General features: G+C 36.1%; 1 protein-coding gene across 10 annotated transcripts in view; it reads left to right on the forward strand.

Annotated features, from left to right (window-relative positions):
- Nucleotides 1-22,228, forward strand: part of fne (ELAV like RNA binding protein found in neurons) — a 175,748-nt gene extending 153,520 nt beyond the window's left edge. For 3 of the 10 annotated variants that reach the window (XM_073975209.1, XM_073975208.1, XM_073975210.1), the window contains 6 exons: nt 6,654-7,836; nt 7,908-7,952; nt 8,018-8,275; nt 14,534-14,780; nt 15,347-15,391; nt 20,732-22,228. In XM_073975209.1, coding sequence (XP_073831310.1) covers nt 7,647-7,836; nt 7,908-7,952; nt 8,018-8,275; nt 14,534-14,780; nt 15,347-15,391; nt 20,732-21,056 — 1,110 coding nt within the window. In that variant the 5' untranslated portion in view covers nt 6,654-7,646 and the 3' untranslated portion in view covers nt 21,057-22,228. Of the gene's footprint in view, nt 1-6,653; nt 7,837-7,907; nt 7,953-8,002; nt 8,276-14,533; nt 14,781-15,346; nt 15,392-20,731 lie in introns of all 10 variants that reach the window. The other 7 variants (XM_073975216.1, XM_073975214.1, XM_073975215.1 and 4 more) reach the window with 3 other exon arrangements.
- Nucleotides 22,229-22,821: the final 593 nt, after the last annotated feature.

Consider the following 22,821-nt stretch of genomic DNA (forward strand, 5'->3'; position numbering starts at 1 on the left):
AAAAATTCCTTTAACCATTAACATATATTATTCATTTGCATGTCTCTTTATTATGAAACATTAACTTTTTTTTTTTTTTGCTTTTTTACAAAAGGACTGCCGGGAAAAATGTGTCACGTGCTTTAGTAATTAGCTCAGAAAACCAAGCACCACCACCAATCCCTTCGTAAGCCACAAAGCACTTAAATTTCTCATCTGTTTTTTTCTGGGTTTTTTTATATCTTTTCGTTGAAAATAATACGTTTCATAGCATGTTGCATGTGGTGCTTACAAACACCTCATTGTCTAATAAACAAAACGCCAGACTGTCAGACAGACCCGGCCCGGCAGTCCTTCATCCCCTGTCGAATGATCCATGAAGAAAGCAAATAAAAGCGAATGGAAAAAATCATAAAAAACGAGGTCAATTTTTTCATATGAAAAAAGCGCAGAAAGAACTAAGAGAAAAAAGTGTGTTGTGAGACACATTTGCACATACTCAGCGTGTGTTGGTCGTTGGCTCGTCAAAAGTGTCAATTACATGTCGGAGAGTATGCCTTTTAAAAGTTCTTTGGTATTTTTCCGTTTCTTTTTTTTCTATTTTGATGTCTCCCTCATCAAGGATTTGTTTTGCTTCACTGGATATGTTCCGTTGCGTTATTCATATCCTTGTTTTGACAATAATGAGTTACAGTGGATTTGCTTAGGAAATAAATTAAAAGAGGAAAATGTAAGCTTTATTTAACATAAAATGGTTTGGTAGGTCCATTGTTTGAATCCAAAGTGGTGGTACTAAATACTAATTAATTAGGGACATGACGTTTACATCCATGCTGATGGAACCTTCTGCACCTTCGGGGTTTAGGCTTTCGCCCCTGATCACAATTAAGGCCGGCTGCGTGTTCAAATTTACACTTTCCTTGCTATAATTTCATACCACATTTTTTAACAGCAGTTTTATTTGCGTCTATGTCCCCACCTAAGACAAGGGCGAGCAGACCAAAGCTATATCTAACGAGCGCTTAGAATAAAAATGGCTCAACTAACGGGAAATTCACTATCTACAATAAAACATCTGACAGCGGAATGAGGATGATAGACTTCGCAGCGGCAAAAAAACATAGCAGCATCCGCTTTGATAATCTCGACATTCATGAGGACACCTGGTCCACCAAAATACAAGAAACCAATAAGATCTTGTTGTGATAGATGGAAGATATTCATCCAGCGTGTTGACTGTACGATCGTTCCGAGGAGCAAACATCGACTCGGATCACCAAACTTTTGCAGTCACGGCATATTCTACTTATCTGGCCCACTTGCTTAATGAAACCACTCCTCGTTCCGATAAAATAACCGTGGGAAAGAAATCCATACTTGTATTTTGGTTGTTGCTTTTTTCACTCATACATTCATTTGTTTTGTTTGTATTCCTACGGTCGGCGCTGCTTTAAATGAAAGAAGCTTACACTTGGGAAGTTTTAGCGGATTCTGAAACTACAATGTTCATAGATGAGAAAAATAAAAAACAAAAAAATCGCTGGATAGATTTTTAAATAAATCGCGTTCAGAAGTCACATTATTAGGGTTTATTTTAGGTTTTCAGGATTTTGCTTGAAAACCGCAAGCCGTATCGAAATGGGTCTAATGTTGTAGCTGTAAAATTCTTTACATTTTCTTTAGTCCCATTTCGATAGGGCTTGTGGTTTCCAAGCAAAACCCTGAATACTTAAAAAAAACAAAAAATGTGACCTTTGACTACGATTTATTTAAAAATCCCTCTGGCGAGAGGGGTACCGTGAGAGAGAATGTGAAAAAAGATAGATACGAGTATACAGGAGCCAGAATTAAGTCTGAAAAGAGTGAAACATCAAACTGATGGCTTCCACCAAGGAACACAGGTAAGACAACAAGTGTCGTGATGCTCCTCGTGACAATCAGTAAAAACTGGTAGCGCGCGAGAGTTGTATAGGGTGAAAAAGAACGAGCGGAACGTTTTTTGTCCACTGGGTAGTAAGAAATAGAAAGGCGGGAGTGTAAAAAATGGAGTAGCCTGGAGACAGAATTAAGTCCCAAATATGTACCAAAGAGTGAAACAACAAACTGAAGGCATCGGTTATGGATAGACCTATTTTCCAAACTGCGGGTATCCAATATTACGACGGAGATACCGCAGATCCAATCCCAGAAGATGGCACTGAATGCATTGAATACATGCCAAGATAAGACAAAGACATCAAAAAACATTTTGAAGAATAATAAGGCAATAGGAGCTGATGGCTTACCATCCGAGCTGTTCAAGATCCGAACAGAAACGCTGATAAAGTGAATAAGACAGGAAGTATGCAAACCCTGAGATTGTTTCTTGGCGTCCTATGTCCCGTCCACAAGAAAGGAGATAAGACAGTGTGCTCAAACTATAGGGGCATAAGTCTACTGTGAACGACTAAATCTATTGAAAAGCAGCCTTCGACAACCATAAACGCTCAAAATATGTTGGTATTCCCGCAATGCTTATTCGGCTTTGTGTGTTGACACTATATGATACCCAGTTCTCAGTTAAAATAGGAAATAGCCTCTCCTAACAGTCTCTAACATTAATAACAGGCTTAACGACCTCGCGGACCCCAGTCTAACAGGGAGTTACCAGCCCCTCGGTCGCACGGGACCGAAACTGGAAGTATCTCGGTTACGAGATCCTAACATTAATAACAGGCTTAACGACCTCGCGGACCCGAGTCTAACAGGGAGTTACCAGCCCCTCGGTCACACGGGACAGAAACTGGAAGTATCTCGGTTACGAAATCCAACCAGAAGTCCCTTTTCTGGTACCGCAGATGGAGTAGAAAATTGAGTAACCAGCTCTCTACACCATCGTGCCTAATTTATCAGGCACTGGGCGACCAGTCCCGATTAGAATGAAATTAAAGCTGGTAGTAGTGTCAACTACGAAGTCTGACCGTAGAGTTTTTTCTGGCGATAAATTGACCTCATCCCCCTACCAAGAGGGAAGTGAAACTAATACAGTGGATCCTCAAATTGGTACATGCTAGATAGACATAGAAGCTCTAGGTAATCCTGGGTCGATCACTAAAGAAGTAAGTGATACATTTAAAGAAATAAACCGAATCAGCTGAAGTGTATCTGACATAAGGATAAGGTCAAGTTGATGGTGATGATCGACACGCAATGCGCCCACAGAACCAACTGTGAGGTAATTAATGACTTCATCTACCGCAGCACATATACACAGCAAACAACATCAGTTGCGAAATAAGAAGAAGAACAGTATTGACCAATAGATGCTACTTTGGTCTAAGTAAGCAGTTAAAAACAAAGCTACATATCGTAAAACAAAAATAACACTAATACTATGCGTGCTATTGTATGGTTCCGATGCCTGGATAAAAATAGTGCTGACCAAAAGATGCTAGAAAGCCACATCTCGCCGCAGAAACAACAAACTAGGTGATCGTATGGCGGTACATGCAAAACTGGAAAGCCAAGACTTCGATGGAGTAAACAAGTGGTAGGCGAGATCGAAAAAAGAGATAATCCAAATTGGGAAAGTAAAGCAACAAACAGGGAAGAATGGAAGTCTATTCTTAGTTCGGCTTATAGGACAAATGTCCTGTAGAAGGCAGCCTAAGTATGTAAGGCTGAAACCATGATTGCGACTGCAGTCTTAATGATCACTAAGTCGATTTTTTTGAATTGCTTGCGTTTTAGACTAAATGCGTGGAAATGTATAGGACAAATGAAACCTTATAGGCGTAGAATGACAAATAACAGGCAATACTATAACAAAGTGCAAAATACCCCACAAAAGTATGAGAAAAAACCCGAGTTTTACGTCAATTTTTGCAACCATTTTTGGTGGCGTTTAAACGACCAGTGGCTTTAAGTGGGTTAATATGTCCCACTGTCTGCTGCTCTGTTTAATTATTATTCCCATCCATATACATATACACAAACTTTAGATGTGACATTAAAAAGGAAATGTGGAATGAATAGCTTTGAGTTGCTATCTCTGTGGGTGTGTTTGCCTCTCTTTGCAGTTTTGGTTTACCATCTATTTTCCATGGATGACAGTTTAAGCACCGATAACAAAAACCTTATCTTGGCTTTAAATGTGGCGTCGTGTAGATGACAAACGCCAACACTGTTTGTTATGGCTGTCATCTTGTCATTATCCTTATTTTTTTCTGTAGCTACATACGTACATACATACATATGTATATAGAATAAATAGCTCACCATATTTACATTTGCTTTTTTAGTCTTCTATTTTGTTTTACTCGTTTTTCCACAAACAAACTAGACACATGCTAACACCAAGAATATGGAAGAGAGAAAAACCACTTAGAAATTGTGTCTTATTTCCATTTTGTGTTAATATTTGTTGCCGTCTCCTTTTTTGTGTCTAAGTGCTTTTATAACGCTGAACAACACCCTGATTTGCGTTGTAGAAATAGGAATTATTTATGTTTGTATTAGTGTGGGTGTATAATAGACGGCTTTTTTTCCTTAGTTTTGTGTGTGTTAAATGTAGGTGAACATTGACTTTGCTGTTAAATATGAGCTTTAATATTAAACATGCCACCAAGTGCCTGTTTATGAAATAATATTAGTTCCCTTTGAAGGTTAAAATATAAATAGACTTAAGTTTGGCAAATGTCAAAGGTAATACTTTTTGTGTGGATATTTTGACATCTGATAATAGGGCTGTTTCAAGGATTTCCACAGAATAATGCATGTACATACATATATGTATGTAAAATAAATTCTTGAAATATAAATTTGTTTTGTTATTGTTCTTATAATTTATTTCTTTGCCAAAGGAAAGTCTATTTTTCTTTGACAAGGGTGGAAATATGGTTGGCTATCCTTTTTCATTTCCAGAAAATTCCATTTAGACATAGAATATCAAATAAAGCCAATAAAAAACATATGTATGTCTAGCACTCTCTCAACATACACCCTGCCAACATATCCTTTGGTCCCAGTTACACACACACACAGTGACTGTAAATTCCCCCTCCTCTGTGAAATCTCTAACACACATTCACACAAGTGTTAGGTATATCTTCTCACCCCAACTACAGCTAATGTCATTAAGGTCCTGCTGTCACAAACAGCAATCATCCCGTAGAATAGTACAACGCGAATAAAAGACATGGTATGAGAATGCATAAAATGCGGATTTTTTAAACCAAGGGAAGTTTAACAACAAAGGTAGTGTAGTGCTATGTTCAACTTTAGTGTCGTAAAGGAAGAAGTAGGAAAAGCGAAGGGTGGTTTTCCACACTCGCTTGGAAAATCATTAAAACAAGGCATGTATGTGTGTAGAACATATGTTTGGGTCATTGAACTTAAAATAAATAAAACTATCAGTATTGGATAACATGTAAGATGGTATCGGTCAGCTGTGCTGACGGAGATATACCCTCAGCCACTGACAAAAAAAAAACGAAATCAAGCACAATAATTATGCCGTATATAAAATATATTGATTTTGTATCACGAGTTTGTTTTAAAATCTGTATGTAGCGCAATGTGGGACTATACCAAACGTTTTTAATAACCAAACTTCTTCATAAAGGACTCGAAATATTAATTTACTTTAAACTAAGTTTGAAAGAAATTTTTGAAAAAGTTTTAGAGTTATCTTGAACAATAGCATTTTAGTATGTTCCGGGAGGGTTTTTATCTCAGGAAGTATTGACTTACACCGGAAAAAGATTGTACCGTTGGCCGCTAGAACAACCTACTGAAAAAAGAATCAAAATGATGCGAGAGGAGCTCTTAAACTTCACTTTTTTCGAATTTTGTGTGGGAGGTACCCGAATCCAATCCAACCTGATACATGACTGGATAACATAATATGATGTGCAAAGTCTGCACCAATCAGAAACTCCTGCGAAAATTATCTTGCAGATTTGCCATTTTGGTTGATGCCGTCAGGGTTTCTTGGAACATTAAGGCCAATACCTCAGGAAGTATGGACGTGCGCAAGAAAAATATTGTACCGTCATAAAGGGAGTCGCAAGGACAACCTGCTGAAAAAAATTCAAGACGATCCGAGAGGAGCTCTTAAACTTCATTTTATCCGAATTTTGTGTGGGAGGTACCCGAAGAAGTGGACCGATATAGTCCATATTCCAACCTGATACATGACTGGATAAAATAATATGATGTGCAAAGTCTGCACCAAGCAGAAACTCCCTGAGAGAATTACTTGCGAATTTGCCATTTTGGTTGGTGCCGTCAGGGTTTCTTGGAACTTTTGAGCCAATAGCTAAGGAAGTATGGACTTGCGCAAGAAAAAAATTATACCGTCATAAAGGGAGTAGCAAGGACAACCTGCTGAAAAAAAATTTCAAAACGATCCGAGAGGAGCTGTTAAACTTCACTTTAACTGAATTGGGAGTGGGGGTGGGTGAATAAGGTATATTGTCTCATAAATTTCAGTCTGGTCCTATAACGAAAATGGTTGGGAAAGGATGAATAATATTTTGTAAAATATATTTCTCTAAATTAAATTTTTAAATGACCATTAGCCAATGCAATAATCAATAATATCTAGAAAATAATTTTTAATTTAATATTATATACATTATAATAACAAACAATATACTAATCTCTTCTTTACTTTCTCCTTTCCCTCATTACAGATTTGATATAAAACTAAATGAAATTATATACACATTTGAGTAAGCAATCGAGCAGCTATTAATTGTACACCAAATAAAAATACAGATTTTTATATTATTCCAAAAACAAAAAACAAATCAAGAATATTCCAAAAACAACAACAAAAGAAAGTAAATAAATCTTGCAAATCAACACCACCAAAGAAAACCAACTATTACAGAGCTAATATAAAACAACAACAAAAGATATATAACGAATTGACAACAACAACCACAAAAACAACAACAACAAAATAATCATTTATACACTTTAACAGAGACTCAAAAAGGATTTAAGGATTTTTTGAGTATAAATCAACCAAATGTTCCATATTGAAATACAACAACAGTAACAAGAAAAAAAACAATTTATAAAATTTAAATAATTCTAGTCAAATAAAAAAACAACAAAACCAAATTTACGCTAAAAACAAACTTTTTTGCATTTTTGCAATTTTATAAAACAGAACAACAGAAAAATCATTCCAAAAAACAACAACAACAACCTTTCACCCATTCACCAAACAACAACTAAAGAAATTAAAAAAACAAAAACAAAATCATTAGCAAAATTTACTCTTTTAACTTTTTATTATTATTAAACAAAAACAATTTTAAATAAATTACCAAACCACAACAACAAGAACAACTCTTATAAAATTACGATCCAAACAAAGATCTAAAACTCCAAATTCCAGTCTAACAAAAATTACCGAGAAATTAAACAGAACTACGCTTTTTTAAGAAAAAAAAAACCAAAACAAAGTTTCAGAGAATTAAAAACAACAACCACAACCTGTGCTAAGCACTAAACTTCAGAGAAAAAACCAACACGCTCCAAGTTTGACTCCAAGTTTCCTGGACAGGCTCGCAAAGCTATAGGCCAAAAGCCACATTTCTCTTTAACCCCACGGTATTAGAAAATCTTTCAAAATTACTCTCCAACAGCAACAAACCACCACCAACACCAACAAAATGACCAATGCCATGGACATTGTTATTAAAAATGGCAGTACCAATGGGTCTGTCGATGGCAATGATGAATCGCGTACCAATTTGATTGTGAACTATTTGCCACAGACCATGACCCAGGAGGAAATGCGTTCGCTTTTCTCAAGTATTGGCGAGCTGGAGAGCTGTAAATTAGTGCGTGATAAAATTTCCGGTACGTTTGAGGTTTCAACGAAATCTTACATAAATTTTATTCTTATTTATTTGCTTTTGTCCTTTTTACAGTATTGCCAGCATCATTGCAAGCATTGAATCCAGCATTGCAGCAAGGTAAGTTATTTGATTTGGTATTATAATTCTCTATTTTTAATATAAAAAAGTTCTTCCACTTGCAGGTCAAAGTTTGGGCTATGGTTTTGTTAACTATGTTCGACCAGAGGATGCCGAAAAGGCTGTCAACACCTTGAACGGTTTACGTTTACAAAATAAGGTCATCAAGGTCTCATATGCCCGTCCAAGTTCGGAGTCAATAAAGGGTGCTAACTTATATGTATCGGGTCTTCCCAAAAACTTATCACAACCAGACTTGGAGGCGTTATTTGCACCATATGGCAAGATAATAACATCTCGCATACTCTGTGATAATATATCCGGTAAATATTTCTGATTGAATATATTTAATTTTCTTTCTTTTAATTTTTAGAATTGACTTTTCATTTCCTTTTTTACATTATTATTTTTAAAATGATATCGGTCACAAGCTCTGTCGAAATGAAACTAAAGAAAATGTTGTAAAGAATTTGCACAGCTACAACATTTTCTCTAATCCTGTTTCGATAGGGCTTGCGGTTTTCATGCAAAATCCTGAAAACCTTAATAAATCCTTAAAATGAGACCTTTGACCGCGATTTATTTAAAAAATCACTACGGCGTTTTCTTTTTTTTTAATTTTTCTCCTCTATGAACATTGTAGTGTTAGAATCCACAAAAAACTTCCCAGGTGTAAGCACTTTTCATTTAAGGTTGGTTCAGGCGCTCCGTCCATGGCATTGTTTTGTAAGAAATAATCTGAACATCTATATCTCAAAAATGGTAAAACCTAGGAAAAAGTCATAAAGTTCAATCTTGTAGAGATTTTTTTAAGCCAATGGAGAAGTTTAACAACAAAGTTATTGTAGTGTTATGTTCAACGTTAGTGCCGTGCGGAAAGAAGTAGGAAAAACGAAGGTCGTTTTCTACACTCGCTTGGAAAATCATGTGTGTGTTAGGGGTCATTGAACTTAAAATAAATAAAATTATCAGTATTGGAAGGACAATCTTGCAGAGAATTTTCGCAGCTACAACATTGCGATGGGACTTGCGGTTTCCAAGAAAAATCTGAGCAAAACCTTAAAAATGTGACGATTTATTTAAAAATCCCTCGGTCGATTTTTTTTATTTTTTCGATTTTTCTCATCTATGAACATTGTAGTTTCAGAATCCCCAAAAAATTCCCAGGTGTATGCACCTTCCATATAAAGTTGGTTCAGGCGCACCGCTAATGAAATTTTTTCAGAAATTCTGTCCGAATTCGGAAGAAAATGTTAGCTGGGCGTTTCTCTCTCTCTCTCTCTCCACACACAATACAACTAATTGAAAAAGCATGTACTCACACAATGAGTGAATATCGCTGATTTATACGCCATTTTAGTGGGTTCATCATCCACGGCAATCCACGTACGTTGTACGTCGATACGTTTAACTATACTGATGTCGTTGTATAACCGATACAGCTCGTGGTTCATATGACATCGATATTCACGGTCAAGTACCCAGGTCTCGGAACCATACAGTAGCACGGGTAGTATCAGTGTTTTGTAGAGTTTTTCTTTTTTTTTTTGTTTGTTTCTAAACTGCCTACTTAGTCCAAAGCAGCATCTGTTGGAAAATCTTATTCTTCTTCTTATTTCACAACTGATGTTATTTGTTGTGTTTATGGTCGTGCCGAGGTAGACGGAGTCGTTTACTACATCAAAATTATAGGAGCCACTGCACTGTTGCTACGAGTTCTGTGGACGCGCGTCGACACCATCAACATGGTCTTGTCGCCGTTTATCGCCAGACGCACTATAGCAAATTCTCCTTATATTTTCTTAAAGGTATCAGTCAATTCTCTTACTGATCGTCCTTTGATGTCTATATCATCACCATAAGCAAGTAACATGTGGCTACTGCTGTAAATTGTGTCATTTCTTTTAACAACTGCCTCTCGTATAATCTTTTCCTGCAGTATTTTGAATAAGTCACACGAAAGGCTATCCCCTTGTTCTGTCCTATTTTAACTGAAGACCGGGTATCAGTTAAAGTCATCTTACAAAGCCGAATGACCTTTGCGGGCATACAAATTCAGACATGGCATGGAATACCTTTGAACGTAAAGGGCTGTCGAAGGCTACTTTATAATAGTCAAAAATGTGGTACGTGGCGATTTGCATCTCTTGGGTCTTTTCCAGGATTTTCCGCAGGGTAAATATCTGGTCAATGGTGGACTACTTACACCAGGTCTAAACCGCATTGGTATGGCCCAATTATTTCGTTCACCGTAGGCTTTAGTCGTTCGCACAATATCCCCTACACTATCTTTTAGGCAATAGGGAGAAGACTTATCTAGTTTGAGTATACAGTCTCATCTCCCTTCTTGTGGACTGGACATAGGATGCTCACGTTCCAACCGTCGGGTACACGTTCTTCCTGCCAGATGGTGCTAACTAGCTGATGCACGTGGCCTCTTTATCAGCGTTAGGGTGTCCAAAAAACCGGTTTTTCCAAACAAAACGGTTTTCGGTTAACCGAAATTTTCAGTTTTTTCAAAAACCGGTTTTCGATTTTCAAAATTTTTCAAAACCGGTTAAACCGGTTTTGTAAAATAGGTACAAAATTGCTCATAATTGATAACTAGTTGATTAAAAATGTGCGGCAAGGGGTAAATTAAGTATAACTAATTCTTTATTATATAATTATCTGATAATATCCTTGTTATTTAACATTCAACCTTAAAGTGGAGACAGCAAACATATGTAAGTCAGAAATTGTGCTCTAAGAATAGTAAAAGCCCTTACAAATATACGATTGTGTAACAAAGGAATTAAATTTACATTTTATTAAGTCTGGATTCTCCTTCTTGCAGTGAGAACCTCAAATTATAGTGCCGGAATCAAAATGTACTTTGTTATCGTTACCCTTTACAACCTTAAATTCGACAAGTTCTTAGTTTAATGTAATAATTCAAAAACGTATGAATAAAGTCATTCCGTGTGATATTACGTATACGCAGTTTTTTCATAGATCGTTCAATTGAACTATATTGGATTTGTGCCATTTTACACTAAATATTTTCAAGTTTAAAGGTATTTGACATTTATAATTTAGCCGTACATTTTGTTAGTTATGTTTAGTTTACTTTCAATAATACAATTGTAACGAAATTTTAAAAATATTACTACTTTTTTAAAACCGGTTAACCGACACAAATAACCGGTTTTTTCGGTTAACCGAAAATGACGTTTTTGGCGAAAACCGGTTTCGGTTTTGTAATTCAAAACCGGTTAACCGGTTAACCGGTTTCGGTTTTGGACACCCTAATCAGCGTGTCGCCCCAGGTTATGAACAGCTGCCTTATTATTCTTCAGTAGGTTTATTGCTTTCTTTACCTCATCTTGGCCGGGCGGTATACATTCAATACCATCTTCTGGAATTGGATATTTAATGTTTTGGTCGTCTTCGTTAGTATTGGATACCAGCAGTTAGGAAAAATGCTCTTCCCATATCCCTAGCACACTATATTTATCAGTTACCAAATTACATTTCTGGTCTCTACAGGAGGATGTCCCTGTACGAAAGCCATCAGTTTGATGTTTCACTCTTAGTAAAATTGTCCGACTTCATTCTGTCTTCTGTACATCTCAACGTTTTCACACTCCCTCTTTTCCATTTCAATATTTTTCCTACGTGCGTTACGCGTTGCTACTGATTGTAGAGTAGTCCTGTATGCCGCATTTTCCTCTTCGGTAGCAGCACGACACCCCTGGTCACACCATGGTTTCCTTGGTGGAGGTCTCTGGTATCCAAGTATGGATTATGTGGCTGTTTGCAAGGAGTGGGAGTGAGACGAGGAGTGCATTGATTAAGCAATTGGGCCAGTTGAGGGAAATATCCTGTGGCTATCTGCTGTGATTGCAGCTTACCGATGTCCAACATCCGTATTGTGTATGATCGTACTTTATTTGTTACGTTTAATCGGGTTCGTGTGCTTTGCTGCAACAATGTGGTGGTTCGAATCTATGTTTGCTCCTCGGAACGATCGCACATCCAAAACGCTCGACGAATGCCTTCCATCTATCAATTTGATTTCATGTTCTTTGATATGGAGACAGCCAGGTGTCCTTATAAATATCGAGGAGCTTAAATCTGGTACTGCTAACTACCATGCTTTTTGCTGCTGTGAAGTCTATCAGCCTCATTGTCAGATGTTTCACCGTGGAGACTGAATTTCCTAAGTGTTGAAAGATATTTTCTTTTCCAATTTTGACAATAAAATCGCCTAGAATAATTTTAATGTCATGGCCAGGACAACGGTCATATGTTTCTTTAAAGCGCTCGTAGAATATATCTTTGGGCTGTTCGTCCTTGTCTTCGGTTGTAGTATGAGCGCAAATAAAGCTAATGTTGAAGAATTTTGCTTTTATCCGTATTGTCGCAAGTCTTTCATTCACTGGCGTGAAGCTGAATACGTGATGTTTTAACCTCCGACCAACTACAAATCCGCATCCAAACTCATGCTTTGTGTCATAGCAGTTATAATAGAGTACGTCACCTTTAGGTGTTGTTGTGACACCTTTCCCAATACATCGTATTTCCTGTATGTCAGTTATATCTTGGAGGTCAGTGTCCACTTGAGATGAAAGAGGGACCAGGATAAATCCTGGGCTTTGCCATATTAAAGTCGGTCAAGACCGTTGCTTGGTACCTTTCATCCCCTACGTCACCCACAGACTCGCAGACAATGTTCCTCAAAACGATTGCGGCATTTTAGCGTTTTTTACTTATTCGTTTTTTGTTTTGTTTCGTTTTTATTTTTAGTTGTTTTTTTATACCCTCCACCATAGGATGGGGGTTTATTAAGTTTGTCACTACGTTTGTAACTACTCGAAATAATCATTGTAGACCCCACAGACTATATATATTCTTGATCAGCGTGCAATTCTACATCGATATAGCCATGTCCGTCGGTCTGTCCGTCTGTGGAAATCACTCTAGCCTCCGAACGGATTGACGTAGGTGGATGAAATTTTGGGAAAATCTATTATTTGTACGTAGGACTTTTGGCGGGCTATGTAGGTCCACGCTTTCGTATAGCCCCCATACAAAATGACGCGTAACGCGTCGTCGTTTTAAGAAATGTTGGTTTATATAGGTCCACGTTTTGGTATAGCCCCCATATAACGCCCCATATAAAGTACTCGTCATTTTAATACATTTTGAATGTATTAGTCCCATTTGACAACAGAATCGGTTGTAACTTTGTATTTTGTGTTTCCAGAGGCTAAGAAATATTTCTACCATAAAATGTTTATATAGGTCCATGTTTTGATATAGCCCCCATAGGACGATATCGGTATTTTGAAGGTTTTGGCCTCATTATCACACCGAGATGGCTGAAATTTGGTATTTAGTCTTCGTTGGGGGTATAGAACTTTTCCCCAGAAATTTGTAGGTATAGGTCCACGCCATCATATAGCCCCCATAGAACGGTACCTTTTAATCCACCGAAATGGCTGAAATTTGTGGTGGAGGGTATAAAAAGTTCGGCCCGACCGAACTTAACTCTTTTCCTACTTGTTTCATAGTAAGATGTTTATTAAAGTGGTGGGTTACTATCCAAACGCCGTTTAACGGGTGCTAAAGGCAGTTCCCAAGGTGACACCATGGGAGGTCAGAGACCACTTCAGATGAAAGAGGGACATACGAGATGGTATTAAAATAAATAGTTTTCACAGGAAGCTCTAGAGCAAAATATTTCTCCTTTCCTGTTTAATTTTATCCCTAGTTTTTTCCACGGATTTGTTACCGGTGACCAATATATTCATATTTGGGCGACCCAACATTTTTTTTTTTGAAATTATACCCCCTAAATTTGTTCCATTTGATCCAAAAATCTTATATATGAAATTTAATGGCGATCGGTTAACGTTAACCCGTGCCAACCGAGCGATCCTTGTGACCATAGTAATTTGTATGGGGCCACAAAAATGTTCATTTCATTTTCAAAATTTTAACAAAAATTCTTTAAATGCCGCATTTATGGTTTAATCGATGAAAAAACTTTACTAGTTTAGTATTATGGCTAAAAACGATTTCTACAAAAAATTTTTAGAATGGGATCGGATTTTGATATAGCTATATAGGGCCCAAAATACGTTAAATCGCCCAAATATGCATATTGGAGCTATATAAAAATCCGAACCGATTTTCACAATTTTTCGTAGAAATCACCTGAATAATGTACTAGTAAAGTTTTTTTTGTCGATCTAATGTGTATATCCTGGAATTTCCCCAGCCAAAGTCGACCGATTAGGAACTGTTATTCAAAATAATTTACAAGTATTTCTATGTTTTGTTCGACCTTTTGAATTGTTTGGTTTTTATCAAAATAATTTACTTTAACATTTTGTTTTAATTTTTTATTTTGTTTTACATTTTCTTTATTATTTATTTTTATTTTAGACATTGAAATAATCAAGAAATTAATATTAAATGGCATGGGTACGTTTATATTTTGTTTTCTTTTTTATTTAATTTAAAATATCCAACATTTTTTTATTATATACATAAATATGTTTTACTTATAAATTTTCATTTCGACTTTTTCACAGGTCTCTCAAAGGGTGTTGGCTTTATACGTTTCGATCAACGCAATGAAGCCGAGCGTGCCATTCAAGAACTGAATGGCAAGACACCGAAAGGCTATACGGAACCCATTACGGTTAAATTTGCCAACAATCCAAGCAATAGCGCTAAAGCTCAAATCCCACCACCATTGGCTGCTTATCTGACACCTCAAGCAGCTGCTGCGACTAGACGCCTAACTGCCGGAGCTTTGCCATCTGCTGGTCGTATAAGGTAAGTGCGCATAGAGACAAAATAAAACTCTCTTAAAACTCATTTGATTGCTTCACATACATAAGAAAGAACAGTGATTAGGCATGCTTTAGGGTACAGTTACCTCTTTTTCTCCCTAAGGGTCTTTCTTCCCCTTGTACCATTCCCATGTGCTCCAATTTACAAAACATATAGCAACAAAGAACCAAACAAAACTTTTGGACACAAGTGTTGGCAGATATTTCCTTTGATCCCGTACACCACCAATCAATCCACCACTAACCGTTATAAACAACTAACAAACTTTTTTATAACATATTTTCAGTTCAGTTTTAAGCATATTCACATATTTTTTCTGTTTTACACTAAAAACATATTGTATTTGTTCTCAAAATCTATTTCCATATTATTTACCAATAAAAAAACCGACGAATTATCTCTAACAAAACTATTTTACTAATCTTATAATAAATTTTTGTGTATTTTTTATATTTTTCAATATTTTTTCATTTCTTTTCAAATATTTTTTCTTTTGTATTTTTTCCGTTATGTTTTTGTCTGTGGCCAATTAATTTTTATAAATTTAGCATTGGAAAAAGCCCCCTGTTTGCCATTAACAAGGGTTTACAAAGGTGAATTAATTTTGTTATTTATTGTTTTATTTGTTCTGAAAAATTACCAAAAAAAAAAAACTAAATAAAACTAAATTTATTATTATAAAACAAAGAAGCAACTAACGTTTTGGCATAAAATTTGTTTTTGGCAACATTTCAATTGTAGTGTTTTCAATTTTCAGTTTGTTTCCTTCCTTCAGATTATATTTATTTCTTGAGATGTCTTTAACGGTTTTTTTGTTATAAAATTTTAATGTGTTTTGATGTTGATCTTTTTGCTATGATTTGTTTTTTATTGTAAGAATTCAGTTCTAAATGTAATAAATTTATGTTAAGTTTTTTTGTTAAAGATTTATTTATTTTTATAATTATTATTACTAAAACCAAAATCAGCCGTCATTTTGTGTCTTTTGTAAACATCTATTATCACAATCACGAAAAGGTCAAGGGGAATATTTGATATGTATTTAAAAAAGAATTTGTTGGGTGTATTCATATTTAGGATAGAGAGGGCCATATTCAAAAATAAAAGTTAACTTTTAAACTTTTTGATTCATAAATTCTACAGAAAGTCGAATTTCCAATTTAGCCATATCACTCGATTTGGCGTATTTTCAAAATTTTAACTATAATTTTTAATGTAATTTTCCTCAATTTAGTATATTGGGTTTGCCGAAAATTAGGCCAAAGCTATGGATTATGTATTTCAAGTTTCTACCATATCCTAAACAAATTTCAGCATATTCAGCGTTATTGATAATTACCGCAATTACTTTTGACATGTTTAGAGCATAATTGATAGGGTCAAATTTGTAGCTTCACAACATGCCATTTTTCAAAACAAAAAAAAAATTTTCTCTTTTCTAATTGTGTGAGTGAGCAAATTGACACACACTGACAGCACGTGGGACCTCAATTGAGCACTGCTAGTATAGGTCCGCATCCGTATTTTTGGAATCTTGAAGGTTTTAGCCAAATTATCCAACGGAGAAGCTGAAATTTGGAATTTAGACCACATTTTAATACGGCCCCCATAGAACGGCCGGATTTTCGATATTTTTAAATTTTAGTCGCATTATCCAACCGAAATAACTGAAATATTGTTTCAACATAATAAAGGGTGAAGGATATAAACAGTTCGACCCGGGCGTTAAGAGTTATAGCTTGATGATGGAGTTGAAGATGGATATGAGGTAGCGATGATGAAAGTTTTGTGGAGGTGATTTCCAGAGTATTGCACTTTTGTTTATCGATGGTAAATAATGGTAAAGGGTAATGGAACCTGTGTCTGACCTCATATCTGCCTAGTAGTCAGTGTCTTCAATGGGCATCAAAAAGTAGATGTTCTTCAGTCTCCATCTCTTTTGCATCTTGACGTAGCCTAGAGTAGTCAATGCCACAGTTATCACATTATGAAGATAGATGTCTCACTCTTCAGTGATCCGTGATAATTTTGGGGCAGAGATAATTCCTTTTGGAGATGAAAGCCCTTGGTATATTCCCTTGGTATATTATTTTTTGTTCACTGTTGTTTTATCTTATTTTTGAGATGACCTCGACCTTCTAACTCGCTTCCTTCAACGTCCTTTTCGTCCTTTATTTTAAGAGCCACTATAAAAGTACCACAAGATGACGTTTTTCAGCTTCGACATGCTCTGCAAAAATGTCGATCAGAAAATTTTAGGTACGTCTCTCATTGACAACTAATCGATTTTGTTGCGTTTTCATGGTCATTTTTGGCTTACGAGTCTCTAGCAAAAACTTCATCACGCCATAACGCGGAAGTTCGACTCACGGCGGATCTGTCCTTCGGGGTTCTTAATATACTCACCAAGGCCTTTCTTCCCCAAGAGGAATTTTCCGTGCCCCAGACTTTCACCTCCATTTTGTTGCACAGTCGGTCGGTGCTGTAAGTTTGCTTTCAACTCTTTTCATTAATTCTGCTCCCTTCCTGACAGCAAGGATCTGTGCCTGAAAGACACAGAAGCTATCATTAAGCTTCAATAAGTTTTTATTTAATTAGATCCCTCTGTGTATATTGGCAGGTGGTGGACAAATAATCGCTTACGCAACACCTGACATTTAGTTCAAGTAAACGACTGTCGATTGTGTTTAAGACTTTCCCACGTCCGATGTGTGATGTCCACCACGATCCTGAGTCTTGGAGCCTGAAATCCACCATCGCAGTCTGAAATCGGATTAGGATATCCAAAGGTTTGAGATCCAGTATAAATTTAGGGCGGCTTGAGGAGTGCTTTTGATTGAGACGGTAATCAGTACTGATGCAGTCCTTTGCACCCTTAATAGTTTGGACAGTCACGTTTTATTCCCAAGTGCATGCAGCCTAATAAGTCAAGTACCGTCTTCTCTGGCTTAACTCCAAGACCATTGTCATCTTTGCCACATATCAGCCATACCACATCATCAGCATAGGCCACCCGACGATCAAAACACACAAGAATTGTGTTTTTATTCAGGAGCCAGAACCGACGTGAGAGACTTACCCCCCTCCGCCTGCGATGTGCAGCTATTGACAGTTTTCCTTACGGAACTTTCACCTATACAGGAACATCTCATCAACCCATTCCACTAGGTTAGAGGGAATTCCTGTGTTGCTGAATATGGATGGATTCAAGCTTCACATGAACTCTCCATATTCTTCTCATCGTGTCCAACCACCTCATGTAAGCCGGTTTCCACTGATTCGCCCTGGTTGTAATTTAATTCCAAGTCCAGATCCAAATTTCCAAATCCAGTAAACTTTCAATCGTCTTTAATAGAAAGGAAGAAGGACTAATTAGTCTACAGTCTTTGGGTAATGTGTGATTCGGCTTTGGCGATATAGGTTACCTTTACCTTTTTTCATAGACCGGGTATGTGTGAGAAACGCAGGCAGGCCATAAAAATCTTTGTCAGGGTCGTCAGTACTGGTACCGCCACATTCTGTAGCATTTCCGGTGAAGAAAGCTCTTAATCGCCCATTGAAGTCTTGAGAGGCTAGTTAGTCTGTCAAACAGTTGTTCATCTTCTACTTGGTGTAGACAAGGCACCATCAAAGTCTACGCAACCGGGAAAGTGAACCCCTGAAAGTAGGTCGAGAGTCTCTAGTCCAGAGTTAATCCAGAAACCGTCACTTCGCTGGTTTTGGATTTGGGATCCTGAAATAATATCTTGCGAAACATAGCCGCATCATTGATTCCTTCTATAGACTAACTAAAATTAAAATAAGATCTCCGTTTAGCTTTCCTGATTTCACTTTTGTACTTATTGAAATTAACCTTGTAGAGGCATCCCAATCCGTACTGAGTTTGGCTAAACCGGTTGTGATTTCTTTACAGGGTAGGTGATTGGCCAGGAGTAATCATAACACGTCGGGAAAATATTTGGTCACCTGAAATGCCCAAAGACGTAACCCTCAAAGGTTTACGTTGAGGGTTACGTCTTCGGGCATTTCAGGTGACGATTTATTGGTTAGGAAATCCACTCCCTCGACTTCTTCGATTGTGTGTAGACTATTGTTTCCGCACAATTTTGAAGTCGTCCGGGATCTAAATTTACCCAAGTACGTTATCCTGGGATTTCTACGAGGGCCATACTCGGAGTAATACAGAGTATATAGATTTGGAAAAATATCACCCTGCGATCCGAGAAGAAACACTTTTCAGACACCCTCCAATTCTCTATATTATAGTACGGTTACACTAGAGTTTTTTGCAGGGTTAACCCACTTCGAGAGGATTTATTTGACGTTTGCGCTATGGAATTGACATTTGAAATCCAAAACCAGTGGGTTAATCCGGTTAAGTGTAAGCGCGGTATTAGATTCGTCTATGTTGATGAGGGTTGCGTCAATTACATCCGCCCATAATATGGAGGGTGTAATAACTTTGACATTCCCATTGTAATACATAGATATATTCGTCGGGGAACCTATAAAGCATATATGTATATTAGGGTGATCCAAAAAAACAAAATTTCTTTTTTTTGGATTTCCTACCCCTAATTTTTTTCATTTCATCCAAAAACCTTATATCTGAAATTTTATGGCGTACGGTTAATGTTGAAAATCGGATCGGATTTGCCACAATAATGAACTGGTAAAGTTTTTTCATCGATCGGACCATAATTGTGGCATTTAGAGAATTTTGGCTTTGGCCCCATACAAATTACTATGGAAACAAAGATCTCTAGGTTGGCACGGGTTAACATTAACCGATCGCCATAAAATTTCATATATATAAGATTTTTGGATCAAATGGACAACATTTGGGGGGTAGGAAATCCAAACAAAAAATAATAGTTTTTTGGGTCACCCTAATGTACATATTCTCGATCAGCATAAAATTGCAAGTATATGTAACCATGTTCCCCGTCCATCTGTTGGTATACGGCTCGCAATATTTACGATGGAACTTTATAATTTGGTACAGAAGTCTCTATTAGTCCTAGGATGTTTGGCATTGAAAATGGCTATAGCGGTCCATGTTTTGTTATTGCCCCCCATTTATGGAATTTTAAAGGTTGTGGCCTCAATATGCCGCCGAAATGGCAGAAATTTGGTATTTAGTCTTCTTTACGGATACAAAACTTTCCCTCGGAAATTTGTCAGCATATGCCCACGTTTTGATGCAGTCCCCATAGAATGGTACCTCCCCATTATCGGCATTTTCAAAGTTTTAACAACATTATCTCAGAGAATTGTCTGAATTTTGGCATTTAGTCTTCTTTGTGGCTACAAAACTTGCCCCAGAAATTTGTCAGTATAGGTACAAGTTTTGGTATGGCCCCCATGGAACTGTACCTCTCGATCCTCCGTATTTTGAAGTTTATAGCCTCATTATCTTACCAAAATGTCTGAAATTTCGTATTTAATCTTCTTTGGGACTACAAAAAATTTCCTCAAAAAATTGTAGGTATAGGCACACTAAAGTGTGGAAAGTGAAATTTTCGAACTAAGTAGGTTAAATATTTAACTTAATCCTTATATGTTTAGTTTTAAAAGATTAATCAAGGCATCATGGTTTTTTTTTAATAAAATGTGAATACCCCCAATGAATTGTTAGTAAAATTCCCATTGACCTTTCTCTCTTGCTCACTTAAATAAAAATCAACACTTTAGCATGCAGCAATAAATACTGACAAAAAATACTTAGTTTAAGTAAACATTTTAGAGAAACCCAAATAAATGTAGAGAACACAAAACTTTTAATAAAATAGAAAAAAAAAACATTATTAAAAGTCTTGTGCAATAAATTTGTCCCAAACAAAACAAAAAATAATTAAATTATTTTCTTCTATAAAAACTAATTTTATTTTTTTTTTCTTATTTTCTCTCCACCAAAATTAAAAAACTTGTAGATATTCTCCATTGGCTGGTGATCTTTTGGCCAATTCCATATTGCCCGGTAATGCTATAACCGGTTCCGGCTGGTGTATATTCGTTTATAATTTGGCACCCGAAACCGAGGAGAATGTATTGTGGCAATTGTTTGGCCCCTTCGGTGCCGTCCAATCGGTTAAGGTAATCCGTGACCTGCAGACCAGCAAATGTAAAGGTTTCGGCTTTGTTACCATGACCAATTATGATGAAGCGGTTGTGGCAATACAATCATTGAATGGTTACACTTTAGGTAATCGTGTTTTGCAAGTAAGCTTTAAGACCAATAAAACAAAAACAGCTTAAGCTCATCCATCATCATCAGCAGTAGTAGCAACTAAACGCAACAACAACAACAAGAACACAACTGCAGCAAGCAAACTACAAATAATATTGTAAGCATAAATGTTTATGGTCGGCCAAAAGACGACTGAATATTCGAAGGAGTATAACAACAACAACAATTACAAGACAGATATTTTGATGCACGTTTACTCGAAGGAGTAACTTCCACAAAATAAAAAACAAAATAAATGAATATAAAACGAAAGGTTTTGTGTATGGCAAAGGTTATAAAAAAAAAAACAGAAAACAAATGGTTTGATGAAAAAGACTGAAGTAATTTTTTAATATATTGAAAATCTACCCCCTTTTGGAAAAAGTTGGGTAGGCTAAGAGTTTCTCTGGACTTCATTCTTAAAATCTCGAAATTTTCTCTTCTAAACAAAGTTTTAATTAATTTAGGCTTGGTATTTTTGAGCATTTAAAGAGTGTTTAAAATACCCTTCCATTTGATCTCATGTATGTGCTAAAGTGCTCAAAGCAGCACTCATGGTGAAATATTTGTTGGACTACTTTCCCCTAAAACGGCACTGCTTAAGATATATACTATACAGGACTACAATACGCAGAGAGGGAATATGGAATCAAGTATAATATAATTATTGGTTGCTGCAACCATATTACGGTGTCTGACACAGTAATGTAAATCACATTCTGAAAAAGGAGAACTGTATTCTGCTATATAAAGTTTCCTGCGTTATCGAAATTATTTTCAAATAGAAAATTTATAAAAGCAATGCTAGTATTCATACCTTAGAACAAAAGCTTTCGTAAGGTGATACATTGGTTCTTACCCTAAAGTTTTATAAATACCTTTCTTTTATGAAATCTCCTGCTCCATAAGTTACTTTCTGCCTCATAGGTAGTTAAACATTCGTAGTAATTATTTGGTAATTGGACTTTCGTTAAACAAGAATATGATCTTATTACATTGTAATGAATTGAATATCAAGTAACTTCTTTCTCTAAAATTTAACGCTTTGCTTTTGATAACAGATTGAGTTTACGTGCTTTCTGGAATATCTGTCTGCAAATACAAAGAAAAAAACCAAAAACAAACATCGTATAATTATGCATTAACATCTTCATACTCAATGCATGTTGTCGATCGAACCCTCTAAAATATTAAAACAAAACATTACTAGTCAAATTTGTTCTTTAATTTTTAAAATAAATTATAAAATTCCTTTATGTTTACTCTTTTTGTGAAAATGCACACATTACGAAAATATTTGAAAAAAAAAACAACAACAAATCTTTGTTACTTAGTAAAGAAAAACAAAACGCTCTTTTTAGAAAATTGATTACGCAAAGCAAAAGAGAGAATAACTACTCCATATTCCATATGAACAAATACAAAATAAGTAGCGCTAACAACGTAAACAGGAAACCAAATAAACCTCCTTCCTAAACAAAAACAAAAAACAAACATGAAATAAAAACCAAGCCACCCACTTAACCTAATAAAGAAAATATGGAAACATTTTTATTACAAGTAACAACATGTGAAGAAATACTATAAGAATTCTAGTAGACCTCCTTATAAAGAAATGTCTTTAAAACAAAACCAAAAAAACAAAAACCCGTAACACAAAGCAAACAAACAAAGAAATTCTGACAAAATTCTCAACAACCGCGCACATTGTGTAGAGCAAATTAAATTTATTCTTACTTAATTAATTATATTGTATTAAATTATAACTTAAATACAACAAATATATATTTAATT

Source organism: Musca autumnalis, unplaced genomic scaffold (genome assembly GCF_047663935.1).
Source record: "Musca autumnalis isolate F117 unplaced genomic scaffold, ASM4766393v1 scaffold_3, whole genome shotgun sequence".
Taxonomy (NCBI): Eukaryota; Metazoa; Arthropoda; class Insecta; order Diptera; family Muscidae; genus Musca; species Musca autumnalis.